General features: G+C 38.3%; 1 protein-coding gene and 6 non-coding genes across 7 annotated transcripts; 6 read left to right on the top strand and 1 right to left on the bottom strand.

Annotated features, from left to right (window-relative positions):
• The first annotated feature begins 151 nt into the window (after positions 1 to 151).
• On the top strand, positions 152 to 245 carry trnai-uau (transfer RNA isoleucine (anticodon UAU)). The gene is given in 2 exon segments: positions 152 to 190; positions 210 to 245. It is a non-coding gene; the product is annotated as a tRNA-Ile (tRNA).
• Positions 246 to 1,136: 891 nt separating this feature from the next.
• Positions 1,137 to 1,229, top strand: trnai-uau (transfer RNA isoleucine (anticodon UAU)). The gene is given in 2 exon segments: positions 1,137 to 1,174; positions 1,194 to 1,229. It is a non-coding gene; the product is annotated as a tRNA-Ile (tRNA).
• A 1,461-nt stretch (positions 1,230 to 2,690) lies between these two features.
• trnai-uau (transfer RNA isoleucine (anticodon UAU)) lies at positions 2,691 to 2,783 on the top strand. Its single transcript is given in 2 exon segments — positions 2,691 to 2,728; positions 2,748 to 2,783. It is a non-coding gene; the product is annotated as a tRNA-Ile (tRNA).
• Positions 2,784 to 4,736: 1,953 nt separating this feature from the next.
• trnai-uau (transfer RNA isoleucine (anticodon UAU)) lies at positions 4,737 to 4,829 on the top strand. The gene is given in 2 exon segments: positions 4,737 to 4,774; positions 4,794 to 4,829. It is a non-coding gene; the product is annotated as a tRNA-Ile (tRNA).
• Positions 4,830 to 5,950: 1,121 nt separating this feature from the next.
• Positions 5,951 to 6,043, top strand: trnai-uau (transfer RNA isoleucine (anticodon UAU)). Its single transcript is given in 2 exon segments — positions 5,951 to 5,988; positions 6,008 to 6,043. It is a non-coding gene; the product is annotated as a tRNA-Ile (tRNA).
• A 1,454-nt stretch (positions 6,044 to 7,497) lies between these two features.
• On the top strand, positions 7,498 to 7,590 carry trnai-uau (transfer RNA isoleucine (anticodon UAU)). Its single transcript is given in 2 exon segments — positions 7,498 to 7,535; positions 7,555 to 7,590. It is a non-coding gene; the product is annotated as a tRNA-Ile (tRNA).
• Positions 7,591 to 10,217: 2,627 nt separating this feature from the next.
• ndufv1 (NADH:ubiquinone oxidoreductase core subunit V1) lies at positions 10,218 to 18,916 on the bottom strand. The gene is made up of 11 exons (XM_007230574.3): positions 18,786 to 18,916; positions 16,182 to 16,352; positions 15,364 to 15,446; positions 15,064 to 15,234; positions 14,593 to 14,776; positions 13,400 to 13,589; positions 13,031 to 13,243; positions 12,215 to 12,381; positions 12,058 to 12,139; positions 10,586 to 10,731; positions 10,218 to 10,489 (listed from the first exon to the last, which is right to left on the bottom strand). Exons 2-11 carry the CDS (start codon positions 16,344 to 16,346, stop codon positions 10,412 to 10,414), a joined length of 1,479 nt encoding a protein of 492 aa, XP_007230636.1. The 5' UTR covers positions 16,347 to 16,352; positions 18,786 to 18,916; the 3' UTR covers positions 10,218 to 10,411.
• Positions 18,917 to 20,887: the final 1,971 nt, after the last annotated feature.

Below are 20,887 nucleotides of genomic sequence, written 5' to 3'. Positions count from 1 at the left end.
AGTGAATTCTAGTTGAATACCCCTGGTATAAGGGAACCAATATTTTATTGTGCAATGGGGTAGTTGTTGTATTTACCCCAGTAATTGCAACTGAAAACATATTTAAGGTTTAAGCTGATGCTGAGAGATGTTTGAAAAATTTTCAACACAAGCTCCATGTGGCGCAATCGGTGAGCGCGTGGTACTTATACAGCAGTACTTGTGAAGGTATGCTGAGGTTGTGAGTTCGAGCCTCACCAGGAGCACGAGTTTTAACAACAGTAGACTAGTACAGTGAATTAAATGATACATTAAACATTACAAAGATAATATGAAATTCGCTTGCAAAAACTAGCCTATGGGACAAAAGTGCCCTTTAAAATGGCAGAAGAGAGTGAAAGTGTCCCATTTGCTGCCCTTGTTGTGGAAAATGGGGCAAATCCCATCTCAACCCATATATATTTAGTCAATTGCCCACTCCATCTCTTTCCTGCCACTCAAGAGGACACTTTAGCGATGCCTTTTCAAACATGGGGCACCATGAAGACACCAAGGAGGCAGTTGCCCCTGCAACCCTTACTTATAGTGTTTTTTCAGTAATCCACATGTATAATACAGGCAAAATGCACACCCTCAATCACGCGTATTTATGTTTAATTGCAGATATTTATACATTTTAAACCCTAAGATTTTAGAATTTCATACAGAGTAAGAAATTTAGGGGCTAGTGAACATACTAGTTGCACTGATACTAAATCACACTGTTTTATTTAATTAAATGATTGTCAATTGGCCACTCCCGTCTCTTTCCTGCCACTCTAGAGGACACTTTAGCGATGCCTTTTCAACCATGGGGCACCATGGAGACACCAAGGGGGCAGTTGTCCCCGCCACCCTCACTTGTAGTGTTCTTTTAGTAATCCACATGTATAATACAGGCAAAATGCACACCCGAATCACTGTATTAATGCTTAAAATTATATTTTTATACATTTTAAATATATTAGAATTTCATACAGAGCCAGAAATGTAGATGTCAAATGACACTGTTTTATTTAATTAAATGATTGCATATGGAAGCCAATATTGTTTTATGCAATGGAGTAGTGTAAGGTTTAAGCTGATGTTGAGAGATCTTTGAAACACGGTCCACACAAGCTCCTGTGGCGCAATCGGTTAGCGCGCGGTACTTATACAGCAGTACTTGTGAAGGTATGCCGAGGTTGTGAGTTCGAGCCTCACCAGGAGCACGAGTTTTAAGAACACTAGACTACAGTTAGAAAAGATGATCATGAATCATCCAGAAAGAGAAATGTACAGGGGGGAGAAAGTTGCTGAAAACAATGGGAAGATCATGTTATGGGGAATATGTCCAGCCATGCAAAATGTGATTAATGTAGGTCTCACTAGATATAGCTGTTTAGGCATCATTGACACGTTTCTGGATATACCAAAAAACTAATTTAGACACATTATTTAAACATTTCTTGATCTAGAGAGCACATCATAATAAATAATTGCAAGAAGGTGCGGTCAATATTGTATTGTGCAATGGGGTAGTTGTTGTATTTACCCCAGTAATTGCAACTGAAAATATATTTAAGGTTTAAGCTGATGCTCGGTTGTGAGATGTTTGAGATATGTGCTGAACAAGCTCCTGTGGCTCAATTGGTTAGCGCGAGGTATTTAAACAAGTTCTTGTGAAGGTATGCCGTGGTTGTGAGTTTGAGGCTCACCAGAAGCACGAGTTTTAACAACACTAGACTACAGTTAGAACAGATGATCATGAATCATCCAGAAAGAGGTCTTGCTAGTATTTAGATATAGCTGTTTTGGCATCATTGACACGTTTCTGGATATACCAAAAAACTCATTTAGACACATTATTTAAACATTTCTTGATCTGGAGAGCACATTATAATAAATAATTACAAGAAGGACAGTCAAATTGGCCACTCCGTCTCTTTCCTGCCACTCTAGAGGACACTTTAGCGATGTCTTTTCAACCATGGGGCACCATGGAGACACCAAGGGGGCAGTTGCCCCCCTGCAACCCTTACTTATAGTGTTCTTTTAATAATCCACATGCAGAATACAGACAAACTTTTACAACCAAAACACTGTATTCATACTTAACTGAATATTTTTACACATTTTAAAGATATTAGTTACTGACTGCCCACCTGTCTGACCCGATACTGACAGATGTTGGACCCTTAGGCTCTCAAGTCTCCTGTCCAGCCAGAGGGATGGAAGTTTCTGAAGTCCGCTCTTCTCCATCACCCACAACAGATCAGCTGCTCATCATCCATTTTACTCTTCACTACAGATTACACCCAAGCTTACATGAACTATAACTGCTTTCATTGGTGGCGCTGCTATACTCCTGAATATATTTAACCTATCTGGATGTAAAATTTTAAAAGCCGTGTGACCAGTGGTAGGATGGTCCCCCCTTAAATGTGAGTCTTGGTCCTCCCAAGGTTTCTTCCTCCTCCAGTACTGAGTCACACCCCAAACATTGTATTCATGCTTAACTGAATATTTTTATACATTTTAAAGATATAAGAATTTCATACAGAGCAAGAAATGTAGATGTCAAATTACACTGTTTTATTTCATTGTATAAGGAAGCCAATATTGTTTTATGCAATGGCGTAGTTTAAGATTAAAGCTGATGTTGAGAGATCTTTGAAAGCCATTCTACACGAGCTCCTGTGGCGCAATCGGTTAGCGCGCGGTACTTATACAGCAGTACTTGTGAAGATATGCCGAGGTTGTGAGTTCGAGCCTCACCAGGAGCACGAGTTTTAAGAACAGTAGAATAGTACAGTGGATTAAACTTTACATTTAACATTACAAAGATAATATGAAGTTAGCTGGAAAAAACTAGCCTATGGGACAAAAGTTCCCTCTAATATGGCAGAACATGGTGAAAGAGTCCCATTTGCTTCCCTTGTTGTGGAAAATAGGGCAAATCTCATCTCAACCCCTACATATATTTATATGGGTTGTTTATATATTCTAGGTCTTCACAATATGTAGGCACAGTTGTAAGATTGAAAAAGGTCAACTCCAACAAAGGCCTTGTGTTTTTTCTTAAATAAGAATTTTTTTTTTTTTTCAGAATGTTATCCTAAACGTTTCATATAACCTGGGATCCAGGTGGAGGCTGTCCGGGGGGGATTTCAAAATCGTCTGGGATTTAGTTTGACTGCCTCAAACATAATAATTGTACAGTGCATTGTGATTAGAATTGCCACGCCGTTCCGTTCCACTCTATTTCAGGTTTCTCTGTATCGCAAATTAGTCACGCCCTTCTCCTCAAATCTATCTAATTTGCATTGTGTGTGTGTGAAGAACAAAGCCTGGGCTTGCCAGTCTACCCCCGAGTGTTTACAAGGGAAAGCACGTGTGTAAAATGTGTAAACATCACAGACATGTTCGCTGCTGTAGCCTCTGCTCTGTCCTCCGTAGGTGAAGAGAGAAGCAGCAGAGCGGGAGAGCAGGCTTGTGACGGAGAAACCGAGGGACAGGCTGAGCGGGAATGTGTAGCACATAAACAGGTAGTAACGTTAGTAACGTTAGGATTACACAGGGACTTTGAGGTGATGGAGGTAACGTTAGTAAAGTTAGGATTACACAGGGAATTTAGGGTGATGGAGGTAACGTTAGTAAAGTTAGGATTACACAGGGATTTTGAGGTGATGGAGGTAACGTTAGTAAAGTTAGGATTACACAGGGACTTTGAGGAGATGGGGTAACGTTAGTAATGTTAGGATTACACAGGGACTTTGAGGTGATGGAGGTAACGTTAGTAAAGTTAGGATTACACAGGGACTTTGAGGTGATGGAGGTAACGTTAGCTCTATTACATGAGAATCATGAGCAATGGCTGATAAAAATAGCAAACGGTCAGGACTGAGAAGTGTTGGATGAGCAGCAAGTATATATTTTAGGCTACATGATTTTATTTTAGATATTTAGGTTAAAGGTGTGTTAAAAGGCTGTATAGTTTGAGTTTTGTAGCCTCTATGCTGTGGATCAACATGTTTTAAAAATCACTGAAACAAGTGAAATAACATATTTAAAAACTGATAAATGATCATTTAACTTAAAAAGTAAGTGTAAAAAATATAAAAGTAATATTAGCAAAATGTATGCCTAGACTGCATAAGAGTAAAACAGTGTCAAATGCTTTTAAGACATAGTTGTGTTGCATGAATTCATAAAGCAGCCCTGTTTGTAGTCTGATAAAAATACATTTTATAGCTGTTTAAAGGAGGAAGCACCTTTAACCTGAAGAATTAGAAGTGAGCTGTTATATCAGAGAAATTCAGAAAATACATATTAGAGATGATTTCAATAAAACCGACATCCCCTCACCCCCCAAAAAAGGTGTCCTCCTTTTCAGAAACCCTAATCTGGTCACCCTATTCTAATGTAGGAGCCACTAGTCATTTGTGCAATGGGCTTGTTTGATTGTAGTTCCCCCAATATTTACAGAAATATATATATATTTAAGGACTGATCTGATCTCACCTGCTCGGTTAGAAGATCTTTGGTGAGCATAGTGTGTAAGCTCTTGTGGCGCAATCAATAGAGTGTGTTACTTAAGATCATCTGCTCATACTGAACTCAAGTGATATTAAAACACACTTCTGGTGAGGCTTGAACTCACAACCTATACCTTCACAATACCTTCACAAGCACTGCTGTATAAGCACTGCACAATGTTCAGTTAATTCAGAAAAAAAGCTCCTGTGGCGCAATCGGTTAGCGCGCGGTACTTATACAGCAGTACTTGTGAAGGTATGCCGAGGTTGTGAGTTCGAGCCTCACCAGGAGCACGAGTTTTAACAACACTAGACTACAGTTAGAACAGATGATCATGAATCATCCAGAAAGAGAAATGTACAGAGGGGAAAGAAGTTGCTGAAAACAATAGGAAAGATCATGTTATGGGGTCCATGTCAAGCCATGCAAAATGTAATTAACGTAGATCTCACCAGTATTTAGATATAGCTGTTTAGGCATCGTTGACACGTTTCTGGATATACCTAAAACTCATTTAGACACATTATTTAAACATTTCTTGATCTAGAGAGCACATTATAATATTTAATTGCAAGAAGGGCAGTCAATTGGCCACTCCATCTCTTTCCTGCCACTCTAGAGGACACTTTAGCGATGCCACCATAACTATGGGGCACCATGGAGACACCAAGGGGCAGTTGCCCCCCAGCCATCCTTACTTACAGTGCTCTTTTAGTAATCCACATGTATAATACAGGCAAAATTCACTCATGAATCACTGTATTCATGCTTAATAGAATATTTGTATACATTTTAAAGATATTAGAATTTCATACAGAACCAGAAATGTAGATGTCAAATTACACTGTTTTATTTAATTAAATGATTGTATAGGGAAGCCAATATTGTTTTATGCAATGGAGTAGTTCAACGTTTAAGCTGATGTTGAGAGATCTTTGAAAAAACGATTCACACAAGCTCCTGTGGCGCAATCGGTTAGCGCGCGGTACTTATACAGCAGTACTTGTGAAGGTATGCAGAGGTTGTGAGTTTATATATTTAGTCAATTGGCCACTCCATCTCTTTCCTGCCACTCAAGAGGACACTTTAGCGATGCCTTTTCAACCATGGGGCACCATGAAGACACCAAGGAGGCAGTTGCCCCCGCCACCCTCACTTGTAGTGTTCTTTTAATAATACACATCTATAATACAGGCAAAATGCACACCCTCAATCACTGTATTAATGCTTAAAATTATATTTTTATACATTTTAAATATATTAGAATTTCATACAGAGCCAGAAATGTAGATGTCAAATGACACTGTTTTATTTAATTAAATGATTGCATATGGAAGCCAATATTGTTTTATGCAATGGAGTAGTTTAAGGTTTAAGCTGATGTTGAGAGATCTTTGAAACACGGTCCACACAAGCTCCTGTGGCGCAATCGGTTAGCGCGCGGTACTTATACAGCAGTACTTGTGAAGGTATGCCGAGGTTGTGAGTTCGAGCCTCACCAGGAGCACGAGTTTTAAGAACACTAGACTACAGTTAGAAAAGATGATCATGAATAATCCAGAAAGAGAAATGTACAGGGGGGAGAAAGTTGCTGAAAACACTGGGAAGGTCATGTTATGGGGAATATGTCCAGCCATGCAAAATGTGATTAATGTAGGTCTCACTAGATATAGCTGTTTAGGCATCATTGACACGTTTCTGGATATACCAAAAAACTAATTTAGACACATTATTAAAACATTTCTTGATCTAGAGAGCACATCATAATAAATAATTGCAAGAAGGTGCGGTCAATATTGTATTGTGCAATGGGGTAGTTGTTGTATTTACCCCAGTAATTGCAACTGAAAATATATTTAAGGTTAAAGCTGATGCTCGGTTGTGAGATGTTTGAGATATGTGCTGAACAAGCTCCTGTGGCTCAATTGGTTAGCGCGAGGTATTTAAACAAGTTCTTGTGAAGGTATGCCGTGATTGTGAGGCTCACCAGAAGCACGAGTTTTAACAACACTAGACTACAGTTAGAACAGATGATCATGATTTATCCAGAAAGAGGTCTTGCTAGTATTTAGACATAGCTGTTTAGGCATCATTGACACGTTTCTGGATATACCTAAAAACTCATTTAGACACATTATTTAAACATTTCTTGATCTGGAGAGCACATAATAATAATTAATTGCAAGAAGGGCAGTCAATTGGCCACTCCGTCTCTTTCCTGCCACTCTAGAGGACACTTTAGCGATGTCTTTTCAACCATGGGGCACCATGGAGACACCAAGGGGGCAGTTGCCCCCCTGCAACCCTTACTTATAGTGTTCTTTTAATAATCCACATGCAGAATACAGACAAACTTTTACAACCAAAACACTGTATTCATATTTAACTGAATATTGTTACACATTTTAAAGATATTAGTTACTGACTGCCCACCTGTCTGACCCGATACTGACAGATGTTGGACCCTTAGGCTCTCAAGTCTCCTGTCCAGCCAGAGGGATGGAAGTTTCTGAAGTCCGCTCTTCTCCATCACCCACAACAGATCAGCTGCTCATCATCCATTTTACTCTTCACTACAGATTACACCCAAGCTTACATGAACTATAACTGCTTTCATTGGTGGCGCTGCTATACTCCTGAATATATTTAACCTATCTGGATGTAAAATTTTAAAAGCCGTGTGACCAGTGGTAGGATGGTCCCCCCTTAAATGTGAGTCTTGGTCCTCCCAAGGTTTCTTCCTCCTCCAGTACTGAGTCACACCCCAAACATTGTATTCATGCTTAACTGAATATTTTTATACATTTTAAAGATATAAGAATTTCATACAGAGCAAGAAATGTAGATGTCAAATTACACTGTTTTATTTCATTGTATAAGGAAGCCAATATTGTTTTATGCAATGGCGTAGTTTAAGATTAAAGCTGATGTTGAGAGATCTTTGAAAGCCGTTCTACACGAGCTCCTGTGGCGCAATCGGTTAGCGCGCGGTACTTATACAGCAGTACTTGTGAAGATATGCCGAGGTTGTGAGTTCGAGCCTCACCAGGAGCACGAGTTTTAAACACACTAGACTACAGTTAGAAAAGATGATCATGAATAATCCAGGGCCAGTTTTTCAAAGGAAATCTGATCGGATTTTGGTTATCGGATTGGATGAAATCTGAAAAACGGGTTGTTCAAAAGGGAAAGAAGCATTCTGAAAACGGATCAGATCACGTAATCCAATCCTAGTTTGTAAATGGATCAAACCTTCAGTTTCTGTTGTTCAAAACTTTTCAGTAGGATTTGGATAACTTTGATCCAAAAAAACAGGATTACCCTGATCCCAACAAGGGGTAGGATTTCAAAGTGGATTTCATGAAGAAAATGTAGTAAAACTTTAAAATCAAAGTTTTAAAGTAAAAAAAAAAAATACATTTGTACAATTTAGTGTATATATTTTTATTTCTATTTTGCACTTGACCTGTTTAACTGTTACAGTGATAAAGTAGACATTGGCTACCAATTAAGCCTTTTTCTATAGTAAAAATAAAAACAATCTTGACCCCATTAAATAAACCCCCCAAAAGATTTTAATAACAAACAAAAATAATATATTCATTTTGTCATCTACGTCACTGTCATTCATCACTGTATATTAATGTCAAAGAAACATTCATCAGATATGAAGCTGTCAAAAATTATTTCGAACAATTGCAAAGAACACCAGAGTTTGTTCTGGTTTTTCAACAGGCTCAGGTGCATCATGAACGTCACAGAGAGGGACATTGCGTCTGGTAGCAACATTGGGCAGGACAATACATGCAAGTCTTATGTTGCATTCTCCCTGTGGTTCGACTCGCAAATAGTTAAGGCATGCAAAGCGTCTCTGCAGAACGCTCAATTGCTCGTATTGTTTTGCAATAAGCAGTATCTTGTTACTGCAAGAAAAGGAGTCATCAACCCCTGTTGGTTCTTCTATCTGTTTTTTACATAGCTAGTAATCCGGATTAGGTAATCCTGAAAACTGTGTTTCTGGATCAGGTTGATCCAATCCAATATTGCTTTGAAAAACTGGCTTAAAAGTAAGACAGATCAGCTGATCCTGGATAGCAAAAAATGTGATTACCAAATCTGGATAATTTTGATCCGGATTACATTTTTTGAACAACTGGCCCCCAGAAATACAAATGTACAGGGGGGAGAAAGTTGCTGAAAACAATGGGAAGATCATGTTATGGGGTCCATGTCAAGCCATGCAAAATGTAATTAATGTAGGTCTTGTCAGTATTTAGATTGGGCCTGGACAAGGCACCTTTGAGACACTGTAGTAAGGCACTTTATAATAGCTCCATGATCTGTTTGAAGAGCAGGAGGGCACCCATGGATGGTTCCCTCTTCTGGTTATTTAGGCTAAAAGAGGAACTTGAATCTCCATCTCAAAATAGTTATATAAAAAAGTAACCCTGTAATACGAGCTTCTGTTTCCTAAAGCTTTTAGTTGGTATTTGATCTGTATCCATTAGGCAAGGGTAAGTTGTCCAGGGTACAGACTAGTTTCATGTCAGACTTGCTAACCTTCACTGGTAAGTTTAAGCTCATGTTAGAGACGTTGACTCTGATGTCGATGGAAAATTAATAAGTATAATTCAATAAATAAGGGCTCCCCTCAAATATTTATGTTTAAACTATATGCCTTTTATAAAAATGAATAGAAACACAGCAAATTCAGATTCAGCTTAATAGATATTCTCAAGGCCCTAATACTCGTGTTCAGTGTCAGCACTTGGGAAAGAATAAAAAGCTTTCCTTTTTGCATTTGTCTTGTGATTTTAAATAGGTTGACCATGATAAGTAAAACACTGAAAACATCTGAGCTAAACTCTAGGTGGCGAGCTCTGTTAGTTACATTCCTATTTATGAAGCCAGTGGCTTGTCTTGATGCATTCGCAGCCTCAACCAACAAACAGTCAATCAAAGAACAAAAAAAAATAAATGAAGAGTAGTGAAAAGCACAATATTAGCTTTGGCAATTTAATGATGGAGCTGCATGGCTGTAGCTGAATTAACAGCAAAAAACAGTACTGCCTCGTCAAAGGGACTTATTTAGAACTTTCCAGAACAAAACTACCAACACTTTCGGTAATGGGTTCTTATGACAAGAGTGTGTGAGATTTGTTTAGTGCGTACATACTTGCTTTGAGCACTGAAGAAGCTAGTAACCCTTCCTGACATGAAAAAATGAGTAACCCTTTTAGAGAGACTAAATAATTCTCAAGGGGCAGCGAGAAGAGTTCGGTTACAGGTCAACCTGTCTGTCAGACAGACATGATGAAACTGGAGCTTCCTTAGCTGGTCACGCCAAAGGCTATACCAATAATGAAACAATAAAGTTAGAAAAGAACAGTAACTATAAAATTACAAAAGCACTAAACCCTACAATTAAATGCAGGGAAAAAAACACAATTTTGTTCCTATTTTCACCCACAAAAATAGTTTTTCCAGTCACTGAACTTTTTTAATTAAATGCTAAAGCCTGTACATCGATTTGTAAAAGCAAACCAGTGCAGAAGCCTGAAAATTCCACTTGGCATAAACAAGAACCATCATCTGCCTTTTTTCAACATTTGGCTTTACAAGCTCCCCTACCCCCCTTCATTTTAGATGTTTTGATGTTCACATATCAGAAACAAATCAAATATGGTTCACAGAACTTTATTAAGTTTTAAGTTTTGAAACAGGGTGGCAAGGCACCACAAGGCGGATGTTGAAAGCAGTACATGAATCAAGTGACAACACTTTTTTTTTTTTTTTGCTTAAATAATATTGTGTGATAAGGTAAAAGAGGAAAGGGGCCAGAAGAGGTCGCTGCAGGAGAGTAGTGGAATCAGATCTAAGCCTTAGCCTGCTGCTTCTGCTCGAACTCTGCGATCCTGCTCTCCATAATGGGGCGGAAGTGACGGATCAGTCCCTGTGGAAGAAGAATCAATTTAATCAAAATATCATGCCATAATTCAATGTTGTGTTCATGTTTTGTGACACTAAAGCATAATCTCCTCTCACATACCTGCACTGGCCATGCAGCTCCATCACCCAGAGCACAGATGGTGTGACCCTCTATCTGTTTGCTTAGCTCCCAAATCATGTCAATTTCAGCAGCCCGTGCATCTCCCTTTACAAAGCGCCACATCATCTTGTTCATCCAGTCCACTCCTAAACAAGAGAAAGATCATTTTAAATATAATGTGCACTTTACAAGATAAAGTTACCATACTACAAAGTTGATGATGTGTTTTAGGAACAGCCAGATAATAAAAACATTTCAGATGATTCTGATGAAATGTGAGTAAAAAGAAAAAAACTATAAATATTGACTTTGCAAAAATGTATTTGTGGGTAGGGATGTCCCGATTTAATCATGTGATCAGAAATAGGAGCCGGTCATGCGATTTTTAAAGAATTAGAAGTGTGTAGAAAAGATTGGGATCACTGATTCATAAAAGAATGTAACGTTACATTGCTATTCTACTTAATTTACTATAGACTCTGCTGCTGTTTATTTAATAAATGATGCATATTATTTAATTAATTTAACAAAAGGAATAAACCCTATGGATATGTTCTTCTCATTTTTGTTTTTAGTGTATTGCTAAAGTAACAAATCAGGGCTCAATATTGAGACTCAAAAATATTGAGACTATTATTTGTGAGCTATACTTTAAAGCTCATGCTGGACCAAAAATACAGAATTACACATAAAACCTGATATACCACTCACATACGTTTACCACCAGTGTTCAGGGTCACACATGCATCTATTAAACAGTATTTTTTCTTATAACAAGAAATTCATTTTTGCCCTGTTATTATTCTGTTGTCTGTTATTATTAAGTGATGAAACAGAACAATATATGATATGACCCTGGCGCTTATGTTTAGAGGACCTAACCAAGCTTCATTTTTTATTGTTCTTAAATCTTAATTACATTATTTATTTTCCTTTATAGCTTTTACACTTAAATACATTGCTGAATAACTTGGAAGTTAATTAAGAACAGCAAAAAGATAATTTGTCACACTTTAGTCTAAAAGACTAAACTTCTTTTATAAAAATTCTTAAATTCTATGTGCGCACACATAAACGTCAACCAAAACACCAATTTAAATTCCTTATGTTCCTATCAAATCAGAAACAATAATATAACATTTCCAAGAATCCTCGTACTGTAACACTATTAACAGGCAGCAAAGAATCAGACTGTAAACAAAAAGATCAGAAACTAGACATGGACTAAAGTGTTTGTGCAGCTGATGCTGGTCGCTGATTTGTCCTTTATCTCAATCACATGTGATACAGACTGATGGACAGGTCTCCATACCACATTCAAATTCCCAGGTAACCCTGATCATGAATCATTATGTAGGGCAACTGTAAAAGCTCTATCCACTGTCTTTTAAAATGGTTATACATTCAGCTGACTGAGAATGAGACGAATGAGAATGAGACGAATAAAACAACAGTGAAGTGCATTTACTTACCTTCCCTGCAGGGGGTGCACTGGCCACAGCTTTCATGTTTATAAAATTCAATCAAGCGAGCAATAGCACGAATCACATCCGTCTGTGAACAAAACCAAGATGAGATGATGGTTCAAAAATAATTTTAAACCTTTTATCTTTAGCATTGGTCACTTACTGATTTGTCCATGACGATAAGTGCTGCTGTGCCCAGGCCGGTCTGGGCCTGGATGAGGCCGTCAAAGTCCATCATAACGTCGTCGCACACATGACGAGGGATGAGTGGTGTTGATGACCCTCCGGGAATAACACACAGGAGGTTATCCCAACCACCACGGACACCACCTGAAGGACAAGTTTCAGGATTTTTAGGACTTTGAAGATATAATAAAAAAAATACTACAAAACTAATCCTAATGGTAAACATCAAGGAAAATAGTTTCAAAATATGATATCAGTTTGGCTACATATCTTGGCTAATAACTAGACCTTAGGTCTGGCTGACTGCGTAATTCTGCATTGTTCAACCTCCACCAGATCTATCCAAATATTGGGGGCTGATGTTGTTTAAAGGACCATTAAGGATTATGTTTTCTGCAGTACCTAATAACAATCAGAATGTATAAGCAGATATTAAAGAAAACATGATTTAAAGCACTATCAGCTCGTCAGCAGAGATTCAGCCAGTATGTTTTATAGTCTCCAAATCTGCCCATCGCCATTCCCCTGGCTGTTCTGCTGAGCAGCTAATCACTGAGCTTCAGTAAGGTTGCTAACCATAGATGGGCAATTTATCACCAACAATAGTGTAGTAGAGACAGGCATTTTGGACACTGGAACATAATATAAATATATACATGAACTTCTTGAGAGAACCTGGAGAGACAGACAACTCTATCCAATGTGTGTTAATTGGTCTGCTGTAGCCATTTCACACACAAGATCACATTTATTACTGATTGTTCCTTTAATTGAAGGGCAAATACCAGCATACCTGCATGCCTCTCGATCAGCTCTTTCAAGGGAATAGACATCTCCTCCTCCACAGTGCAGGGTGTATTAACATGCCCAGAGATGTTGAAGAGCTTTGTGCCAGAATTCCTCTCCCTGCCAAAACCGGCAAACCACGTACCGCCACGGCGGCAGATGGTTGGGGCTACAGCTACTGTTTCTACATTGGCAACTGTTGTTGGGCAACCAAACACACCTGCAAGAAGAAACAAAAACAAGTCAAGCTTCCCTGTACAAATTTTTCTGCAATGAATAAATGTTACTACAGTTGAACTGTACAGACCTAAGTAGGCACACAGCTATGAGTAGCTTCACTCAATCTATCTTTGATTTGCTTGACTGCATGTCTTACCCACATCAGCAGGAAAAGGTGGCTTCAGGCGAGGTTTTCCCTGTTTTCCTTCAATAGACTCAATCAAAGCAGTCTCCTCTCCACAGATGTATGCACCAGCTCCACGCATTACAAACACATCAAAGTCGTAGCCTGAGCCACAGGCATTCTTGCCAATAAGCCCTGCCCCATATGCCTCGTTAATGGCAACCTAGGAGAAAAAAAGGGAAAAAAAAAAGCATAATTGGTTACTTCTCTTTAGTGGCTCTTTATATGTTGTCCAAGAGTTAATTTGTTTAGTTGCAACTGCAGAAACACCCTTTACAAATTCAGCTCTAAAAATGTATTAAGATTAATAAACATTTTTACAAGTGGTTTCCAGACAGTCAGGTTATGGTCTCTAGGGTGAATTGGTGTTTTTTCAGTGCTAACATCAAACAATGCATGTATGTATAAACCATGTGACCAACCAGATTTTTTTTAAAGCTTTTTTAAAAGAATCAGTGTTGATTTACAAAATTAAATGATATTTATATTAGTGGTGTAAATCACTATGTATTTTTTTAAACACCACAATATTCTGTGAATAATCACAATTAAAAATTATCATTATTATTTTTTTAAATGCTAATATTTTCCCGTATTTTTAGAGGGAGTCAGTAATAACAGTGTAATTTGATTTAGGCCCTGCCTTTTTAATTGTATTACAATATCTCAGGGTAGCTTTGATGCTTTTTCAATTAGAATATTGAATGTGAGAGTTACTGAGTTGAACTGAAAGCTCTAATGTAGAAAACAAAATGCTTGTGTATATTCTACCTTGTAAATAGAAAATGTAAATAGAGTGTGTACAAGTGTGCGAGTGAGTGAATGAGAGGGAATCTGAGAGTCTTACGCACAGCGATAGTGTGTCGAACATTTGCAGGAAAGTTAAGGGTGTATATGTGATGTGTTTACTTTAGGACTTTGAATCATACAAGAGAAATAGGAGGTCAAAATGCTCTGGTATAGCTGGTGTTTTTTTTTGGTGTTCTATGTTGTTGGTTGGGTATTCTATTGTTTTTGTATTACAGTGACATAAGAAGGATGCAAAGTTTGGCACTCTTTACTATGAGGGGGGATAAAGTAAATATTTTGCTATGCAGAGATCACACAAGCAGATCTGCAATCTGCAGTTTCCTGAGGTTATATCCAATATAGCTCATGTTTCTTACCTGCAGATTGGACGACTCATTGTAGAACTCCCCACGGATGTAAATATAGGCAGCACGTGCTCCCATGGCCCTGCCAGCAACCAAACACCCCTCCACCAGCTTGTGTGGATCATTCCTCATGATCTCCCGATCTTTGCAGGTGCCAGGCTCTCCCTCATCAGCATTCACCACCAGGTATTTTGGTCTAAGCAAAATGAAAAAAAAAAAAAAAAATAGCGCTCTTGCATCCATGCTATTCTAGGGCAGTTTTTTTTTCCATAAAGGGATTAAGGTAAGTCAAAGACTAATTTTTCTTTTAATGGAATTTCTCCATTTAAGGTGCTGTGTAGCCCAAGAATAGGCTTAATCTCTGTCTTCGGCTTATGACTAAAGAAAGTAAAGCTTGCAACAAAAGAAAACAATCAGCAGGAAAATACAACAGCAACAAAAAAAAAGTGTGCCTGGCCACTGCTGAGACAAAATGAAACCAACCTGCCATCGCTGGGCTTGTTCATGAAACCCCACTTCATACCAGTGGGGAAGCCAGCTCCTCCTCTGCCACGCAGTCCAGACACTTTAATCTCATTCAAAATCCAGTCCACTCCCTTCTCCAGGATCTCCTTGGTCTTGTACCAGTCACCCCGACTTAGTGCACCCTTTAGCCTGTAATAAAAGGGATAATTCATCAAATCCTTTTTAGGACTGATTATGTAAGTAATACAACACTTAGGCACCAAAAGGTTTTCTACTTACACATATTAACACATACAAAGAAGACAAAATAAAAACTACCTCCAGTCATGTCTGCCATAAAGGTTGGTGAAAATTCTGTCCTGGTCTGCAAGAGGTCCAAACTTAGTTTTTTTAGGCTTCTCCTGGGAAAGACAAAAAACTTTAGTTAGTAAGTTTAGTGTAGTCGTGTGCAAATCATTGCTGTCCAATGAAAAACACTTATCTCCATTTTTGTCAATTTGTAGTTTACTTCATAATTAGAACAGACAAACTGTCCCTTACACTGTGCCAAAATTTCTTGATGAACGGACCAATAGAAACTCTCCAAAATGACTCTTTTTACATTGACTTCCATTGAAAGTTTACAAGGTTTTTCTCTCTCCTGTAAAGTTGCTGTTTCGGAAGTAAGTGTTTTTTTTCATTGGACAGCGACGAAACCAAAATTCCAGTCTTAATATTCACCAACCCTTCTCCCAGGGGTCTACCTACAAATGTATTTGTTAGCAAATCCAGTATCTTATCTACAAATCGCAGGACTCAAGATCGCTACTACAGTTTAGCCATATGCATTCCAGCTTGAATACATCAATATTTGGTAAAAAAAAAAAAAATAAATAAAAAAAAACATAGTGGAGCCCTATTCTACTAGCCTTGTTTGTTTTTTTAAGGACAAAACTACAAAAACATTAAAAATACATTCTTATAGTCTTATTAAAAACAAGTGTACAGAGCACTGTTTGGTCATCATGCAGTCTGCTAAACTGCAGCAGAAGTGCATCTCCATTATTACTGCTCTATCCTAGCCAAACCTGTACATTCCAAGAAAATCTCAAGGACTGAATTTAGTATTCCTTTGTGGAAATATAAGTTTAAAGTACCTGCTGAGCTGTGGTGTTGTAGCGCACCAATGCCACACTGCTACCAGCACTGAGTGAAGTGGAGGGATTGGGAGTGCGGGAAGCTGCAGCTGCCACAGCAGGCAAGCGTGAAGCCCCGCCGCTGAGAACCCGGCTCAGGACAGGACAACCCACGCAGGATAACATCCTTTCCTGTCGGAAAAAGACCATGTCATAAATGTGCATAATAAATACCTCCTTGCACTCACCAAACATAGCTCTATGTGAACATATTAAATGAAAAAGAAGTAAGCTTGGACCAATCCATTGATTTTAGAGATGCACAATGATATTGGAAGTATATTGGTATCAGACAATAATCTATTTATTTATTTTTTTTTAATCACCATTAGACGATGGGTAGATGGGTAGAAAAATAACTGCAGTGCTACTTTTTTTGGACAGGGGTTTAAATGGGATGTAAGTTCTTTATACACCGGGTCAAACCCAAAAGAAGTTAAGTAAAAAAAAAAAAATACAGCGACAGCAGGACAAGGCCCATGGGAAAAACAAATAGAGCCACTTATACAACTGATAATCTAAATAAATAAATTTAGATTTTAGTCCAAATATGCACATAAAGAAGGCCAGATCCAAAAATCAAAAGGTTATGATGCAAATCAAATGTTTGTTTCTTCAGAGCTAAAGACTTTGTTATTTGTGTAAGCCACATCCTGACTGAGATTTAGACTATAACAGTAGTATGCATTTTTCTGCCAAGTACCAAAGTGTATTCAATGCATAAACAGTGTTAGTACTCAAGAGGATAAATTCAACAAATAGATACAAGGGGACAGTTCAAGATCCTGTTTGAACACCTCCTGTATGACAGTGTGAACTCCCTTCCAATAGCTCTAACTTTGTCATAGTTCCAAAACATATTAAATTAAATTGGACATTTTAATCAGATGTACAAGTGTTAAGCCAAAACAATGTTTTGGGCTATATAGGTGCATTTAGGAAATATCTGTTTACATACCAGTGACCAATCATTGTCACTAAAAGACATGGTGCGCCCCCATAGTGTTCTCAATGTGTTACAAGATAAATTTGCCTAAACTTGACAAAAGTCTATAAAAAAAATGATATCTTGACTTTAAAACAGTCAGAAGATAGTATCAGCTCATCTGTATACTCCATTCGTATATTACCCTCTTTTTTTCAGAGACTCTTTTGTGGCTAATTGTGATTTTTTTTCTCTCTCTTTATTTCCATCTAGGAAAGCCAATATTTTTAATCTGTGGAGGAAAAGCGGGGTAAAGGGCAAGTGGGGAGCATAAGGATATATCAGGTGGAATATTTTGTATGCCTATTTTTTATGCCTTTCCAGACCATGAGCATATTGAGAAATAAATCATTCTCTGAGATAACTAAGAGTAGTTATCCCGCAGCTACTTTAAAATCCACTGATTTAAGCTAATTGTTATTTTATTGTATTAGTTTTAATATATCTGTGCTTAATTTATACTGAATTTAAAAGAAAAGTTGAAAGCTCTGACCAGACTATGTACGGACCAGTTAGTTAGTTAACTAAACAAATGTGACATAAAAAATATGTAAAAAAACAAAAACAAATATACACTAAATTTCTAAATTATATTTTCCAGCTTTACATAGAAAGAATCAGCTTCTACCAGTGAACACCAGTACAACGCACATAGAGGGATAGTTGACAAAGCAAAAAATAAAAAAGTAACGTTAATGTGTTATTAAAGGATTTAGGCCACCGGTGCTCCACTGAAACTGTCCTGTTAAACTATTCTTGTAAAAGCTATTTGATTAGTTGGTGTTTAGATACTACCTACCTAGAGCTGTTTTACATATCAGTCCAAAATCTCCAATAATGTTAAACTAGTTTTATGTGTAGTGACTTTAGTTACATTAATAATTCCCTTCTAACCAAACCTTTGGTAAAACTTTACTTTTTTTTTTTTTCAAGTCGCATTTTACAGACTAGAGTTAACCTAGCTAACTATCTTCCCTTTAACGTTACATACTGTAGGTTAGATTAGATAGTTAGCTAATATTTTATACAAGACCACAAGACAAGGCAAAAAAGGACAATGTTACGAAAAAGCAGCTAGAAATGACTGTGAATATGAGCATATTAATAGAAGGAAATAAGAGAATGTCACATTTTAGTTGGCTAAGCTACCTAGCTACATCGCTGAAGCAGCACTGTGAGAGTTTAGTGCTGCACCAGTCTTACCTAAACTGACTACATAACGTTAGCTAACTTACCATTAGCATTAGCTAAAAACAATAACTGCAGGCGACGCGTGTAAACTGCAAGTTTTACAGCTCAGTCAGCTATGTAACGAGAACACACAGCACAACTCAGCCTCTGAAGGCTGAATCTGCTCTGTCTCTCTCCAGCAGGCTTTAACTGGTGAACTAATGTTAGTAATATGTGGTGAAGAGCGGTGACCTCCACCTTCACTCGCTGACAGGAGAGGACTTCAGCTCGGCGTCCTTCACTCCGCCACACTGTTTATTACCGCTTTAGCTACCATTCCAGACACAAGTTATAACACGACTGTAGTTTGTATTGATTACAGTAAATTAATAAGTACACGAGCTGTTTACCTTGGTCAATGCCCGGAGCTCTTATTACCGAACGCCGAGCGGAAGCATAAGCTAGGTTAGCTAACACAGCGACCGGATGTAGCTCCGCTTCTGCTGCGGAGTGGAGGACTGTACCAGGCCAGTTACTGCCACCTACACTCCACAGAGAGAGAGAGACCACTGACTGACTGCTCTATACTGAACACTGCTTCAACTACACTCCACAAATAGAGAGAGACCACTGACTGACTGCTCTATACTGAACACTGCTTCAACTACACTCCACAAATAGAGAGAGACCACTGACTGACTGCTCTATACTGAACACTGCTTCAACTACACTCCACACAGAGAGAGACCACTGACTGACTGCTCTATACTGAACACTGCTTCAACTACACTCCACAGATAGAGAAACCATTGACTGACTGCTCTATACTGAACACTGCTTTACCTACACTCCACAGAGAGAGAGAGATTACTGACTAACTGCTCTATACTGAACACTGCCTTACCTACACTCCACAGTGAAAGATGCCTCTACAAAATTACAGAACACCAATTCAGAGAAATTAATTCTTATCACATATCATTGAGAATGTGATACATTTAACATACATTTCAATTCCAAATGGAATTACAGACACAAAAATTAAACATACATTCCTTAATGTTGAATATATATATTATAATGTTGCAGTTATTATTTTAACAGAGTAACATTGTTGTCTAATGGTCAGCGGTTCCACAAATGGCCAATTGCTTTGGACAACTGCTGTGAAGAGTGCTTTCCTATCATTTTCCACAATTTAAAGGTTAATAAAATATTAATGTTGATAGTTTTGGACTGGCGGGTTCCACTGCCTGATTTGTGCCTGACACTGAGTAACTTTGTTGCATCTAATGGTCAACAGTTCCTTAAATGGCATAAATGTTTGAACAACCATTTTGAAGACAAACAAAAGAATTCTGGAAGAAATAAGTAAGGCTGCCACTGACCAACTGGTGGCTGCCACTAACTGACTGGCAGCTGACACTGCCTGACTTGTGGCTGACACTGACTGAATGGCAGTAGACACTGACTGACTTGTGGCTGACACTGCCTGACAGTCTCACAACGAAAACTTTCACTTCCTCACTGGTAGCTGCCACTGTTGGACTGGCAGCTGTCACTGCCTGACTGGTGGCTGCCACTGACAGACTGGCAGCTGCAACTGCTGGCAACTGTTCCTAATTCCTCTGCCTTTTATTGTGTGTGCCTTTTATTGGGAACTCATGCTGGGCTACAGCAACATAATTGGGATTTCACATTTCTGAAATTAGATTTTGAATTGCAATTCTGTTTCCTGTTTGCATACTTAATTCAAATTCAAGTTCGGGAACTGAATTAAAATTCAGCGGTCAATCTCAATTCAGTTCTGAATATGGTACAGACCTGCTTTATAGTAATTAGAAAAGAGATTTAGACTGGCAGCTGCTACTGGTGAATTCAGAATTTCTTTGAATTTCATGGAATTCCAATTCTACTTCCTGCTATTTGATTTTGGATTACAAATCTGTTTCCTGTTTGCATTATAAATTTAAAAATTTTACTTCATGAATTTAATTGGAATTTAGGGGTCAATCTCAATTCAATTCTAAATTTACAAGCCTGCTATATAATGTTTAGGACAGAGTTTTGAACTGATGGCTCTTTGCTGCCCTAGTGCTGCCACTGCCTGACTGGCGACTGTCACTTCCTGACTGGTTGCTGCCACTGTTGGACTGGCAGCTGTCACTGCCTGACTGGTGGCTGCCACTGACCGACTGGCAGCTGCAACTGCTGGCAACTGTTCCTAATTCCTCTGCCTTTTATTGTGTGTCTGACTCATGTTGGGCTACAGCAACATAATTGGGATTTCACCTTTCTGAAATTAGATTTTGAATTGCAATTCTTTTTCTTGTTTGCATACTTCATTCAAATTCAAGTTCGGGAACTGGATTAAAATTCAAGGGTCAATCTCAATTCAGTTCTGAATATGGTACAGACCTGCTTTATAGTAAGACAGAGTTTTATACTGGCAGCTGCTACTGGTCAACTGGCAGCTGCCACTGCTGGACTGGCGGCTGTTACTTTCTGACTG

The sequence above is a fragment of the Astyanax mexicanus genome, chromosome 3 (assembly GCF_023375975.1).
Source record: "Astyanax mexicanus isolate ESR-SI-001 chromosome 3, AstMex3_surface, whole genome shotgun sequence".
Taxonomy (NCBI): Eukaryota; Metazoa; Chordata; class Actinopteri; order Characiformes; family Acestrorhamphidae; genus Astyanax; species Astyanax mexicanus.
The sequence above is the reverse complement of the archived record's forward strand: the minus strand, read 5'-3'. Positions and strand labels throughout refer to the sequence as shown.

Excerpts from the sequence above, each read along its gene's own strand:
- ndufv1 (XM_007230574.3), bottom strand. The coding sequence starts at position 16,346 with ATGTTATCCTGCGTGGGTTGTCCTGTCCTGAGCCGGGTTCTCAGCGGC. Across the intron at positions 15,235-15,363 it reads TATGGCAGACATGACTGGAG|GCTAAAGGGTGCACTAAGTC; the intron begins GTAGTTTTTATT and ends CTTTTATTACAG. Across the intron at positions 13,590-14,592 it reads ATGAGTCGTCCAATCTGCAG|GTTGCCATTAACGAGGCATA; the intron begins GTAAGAAACATG and ends TTTTTCTCCTAG.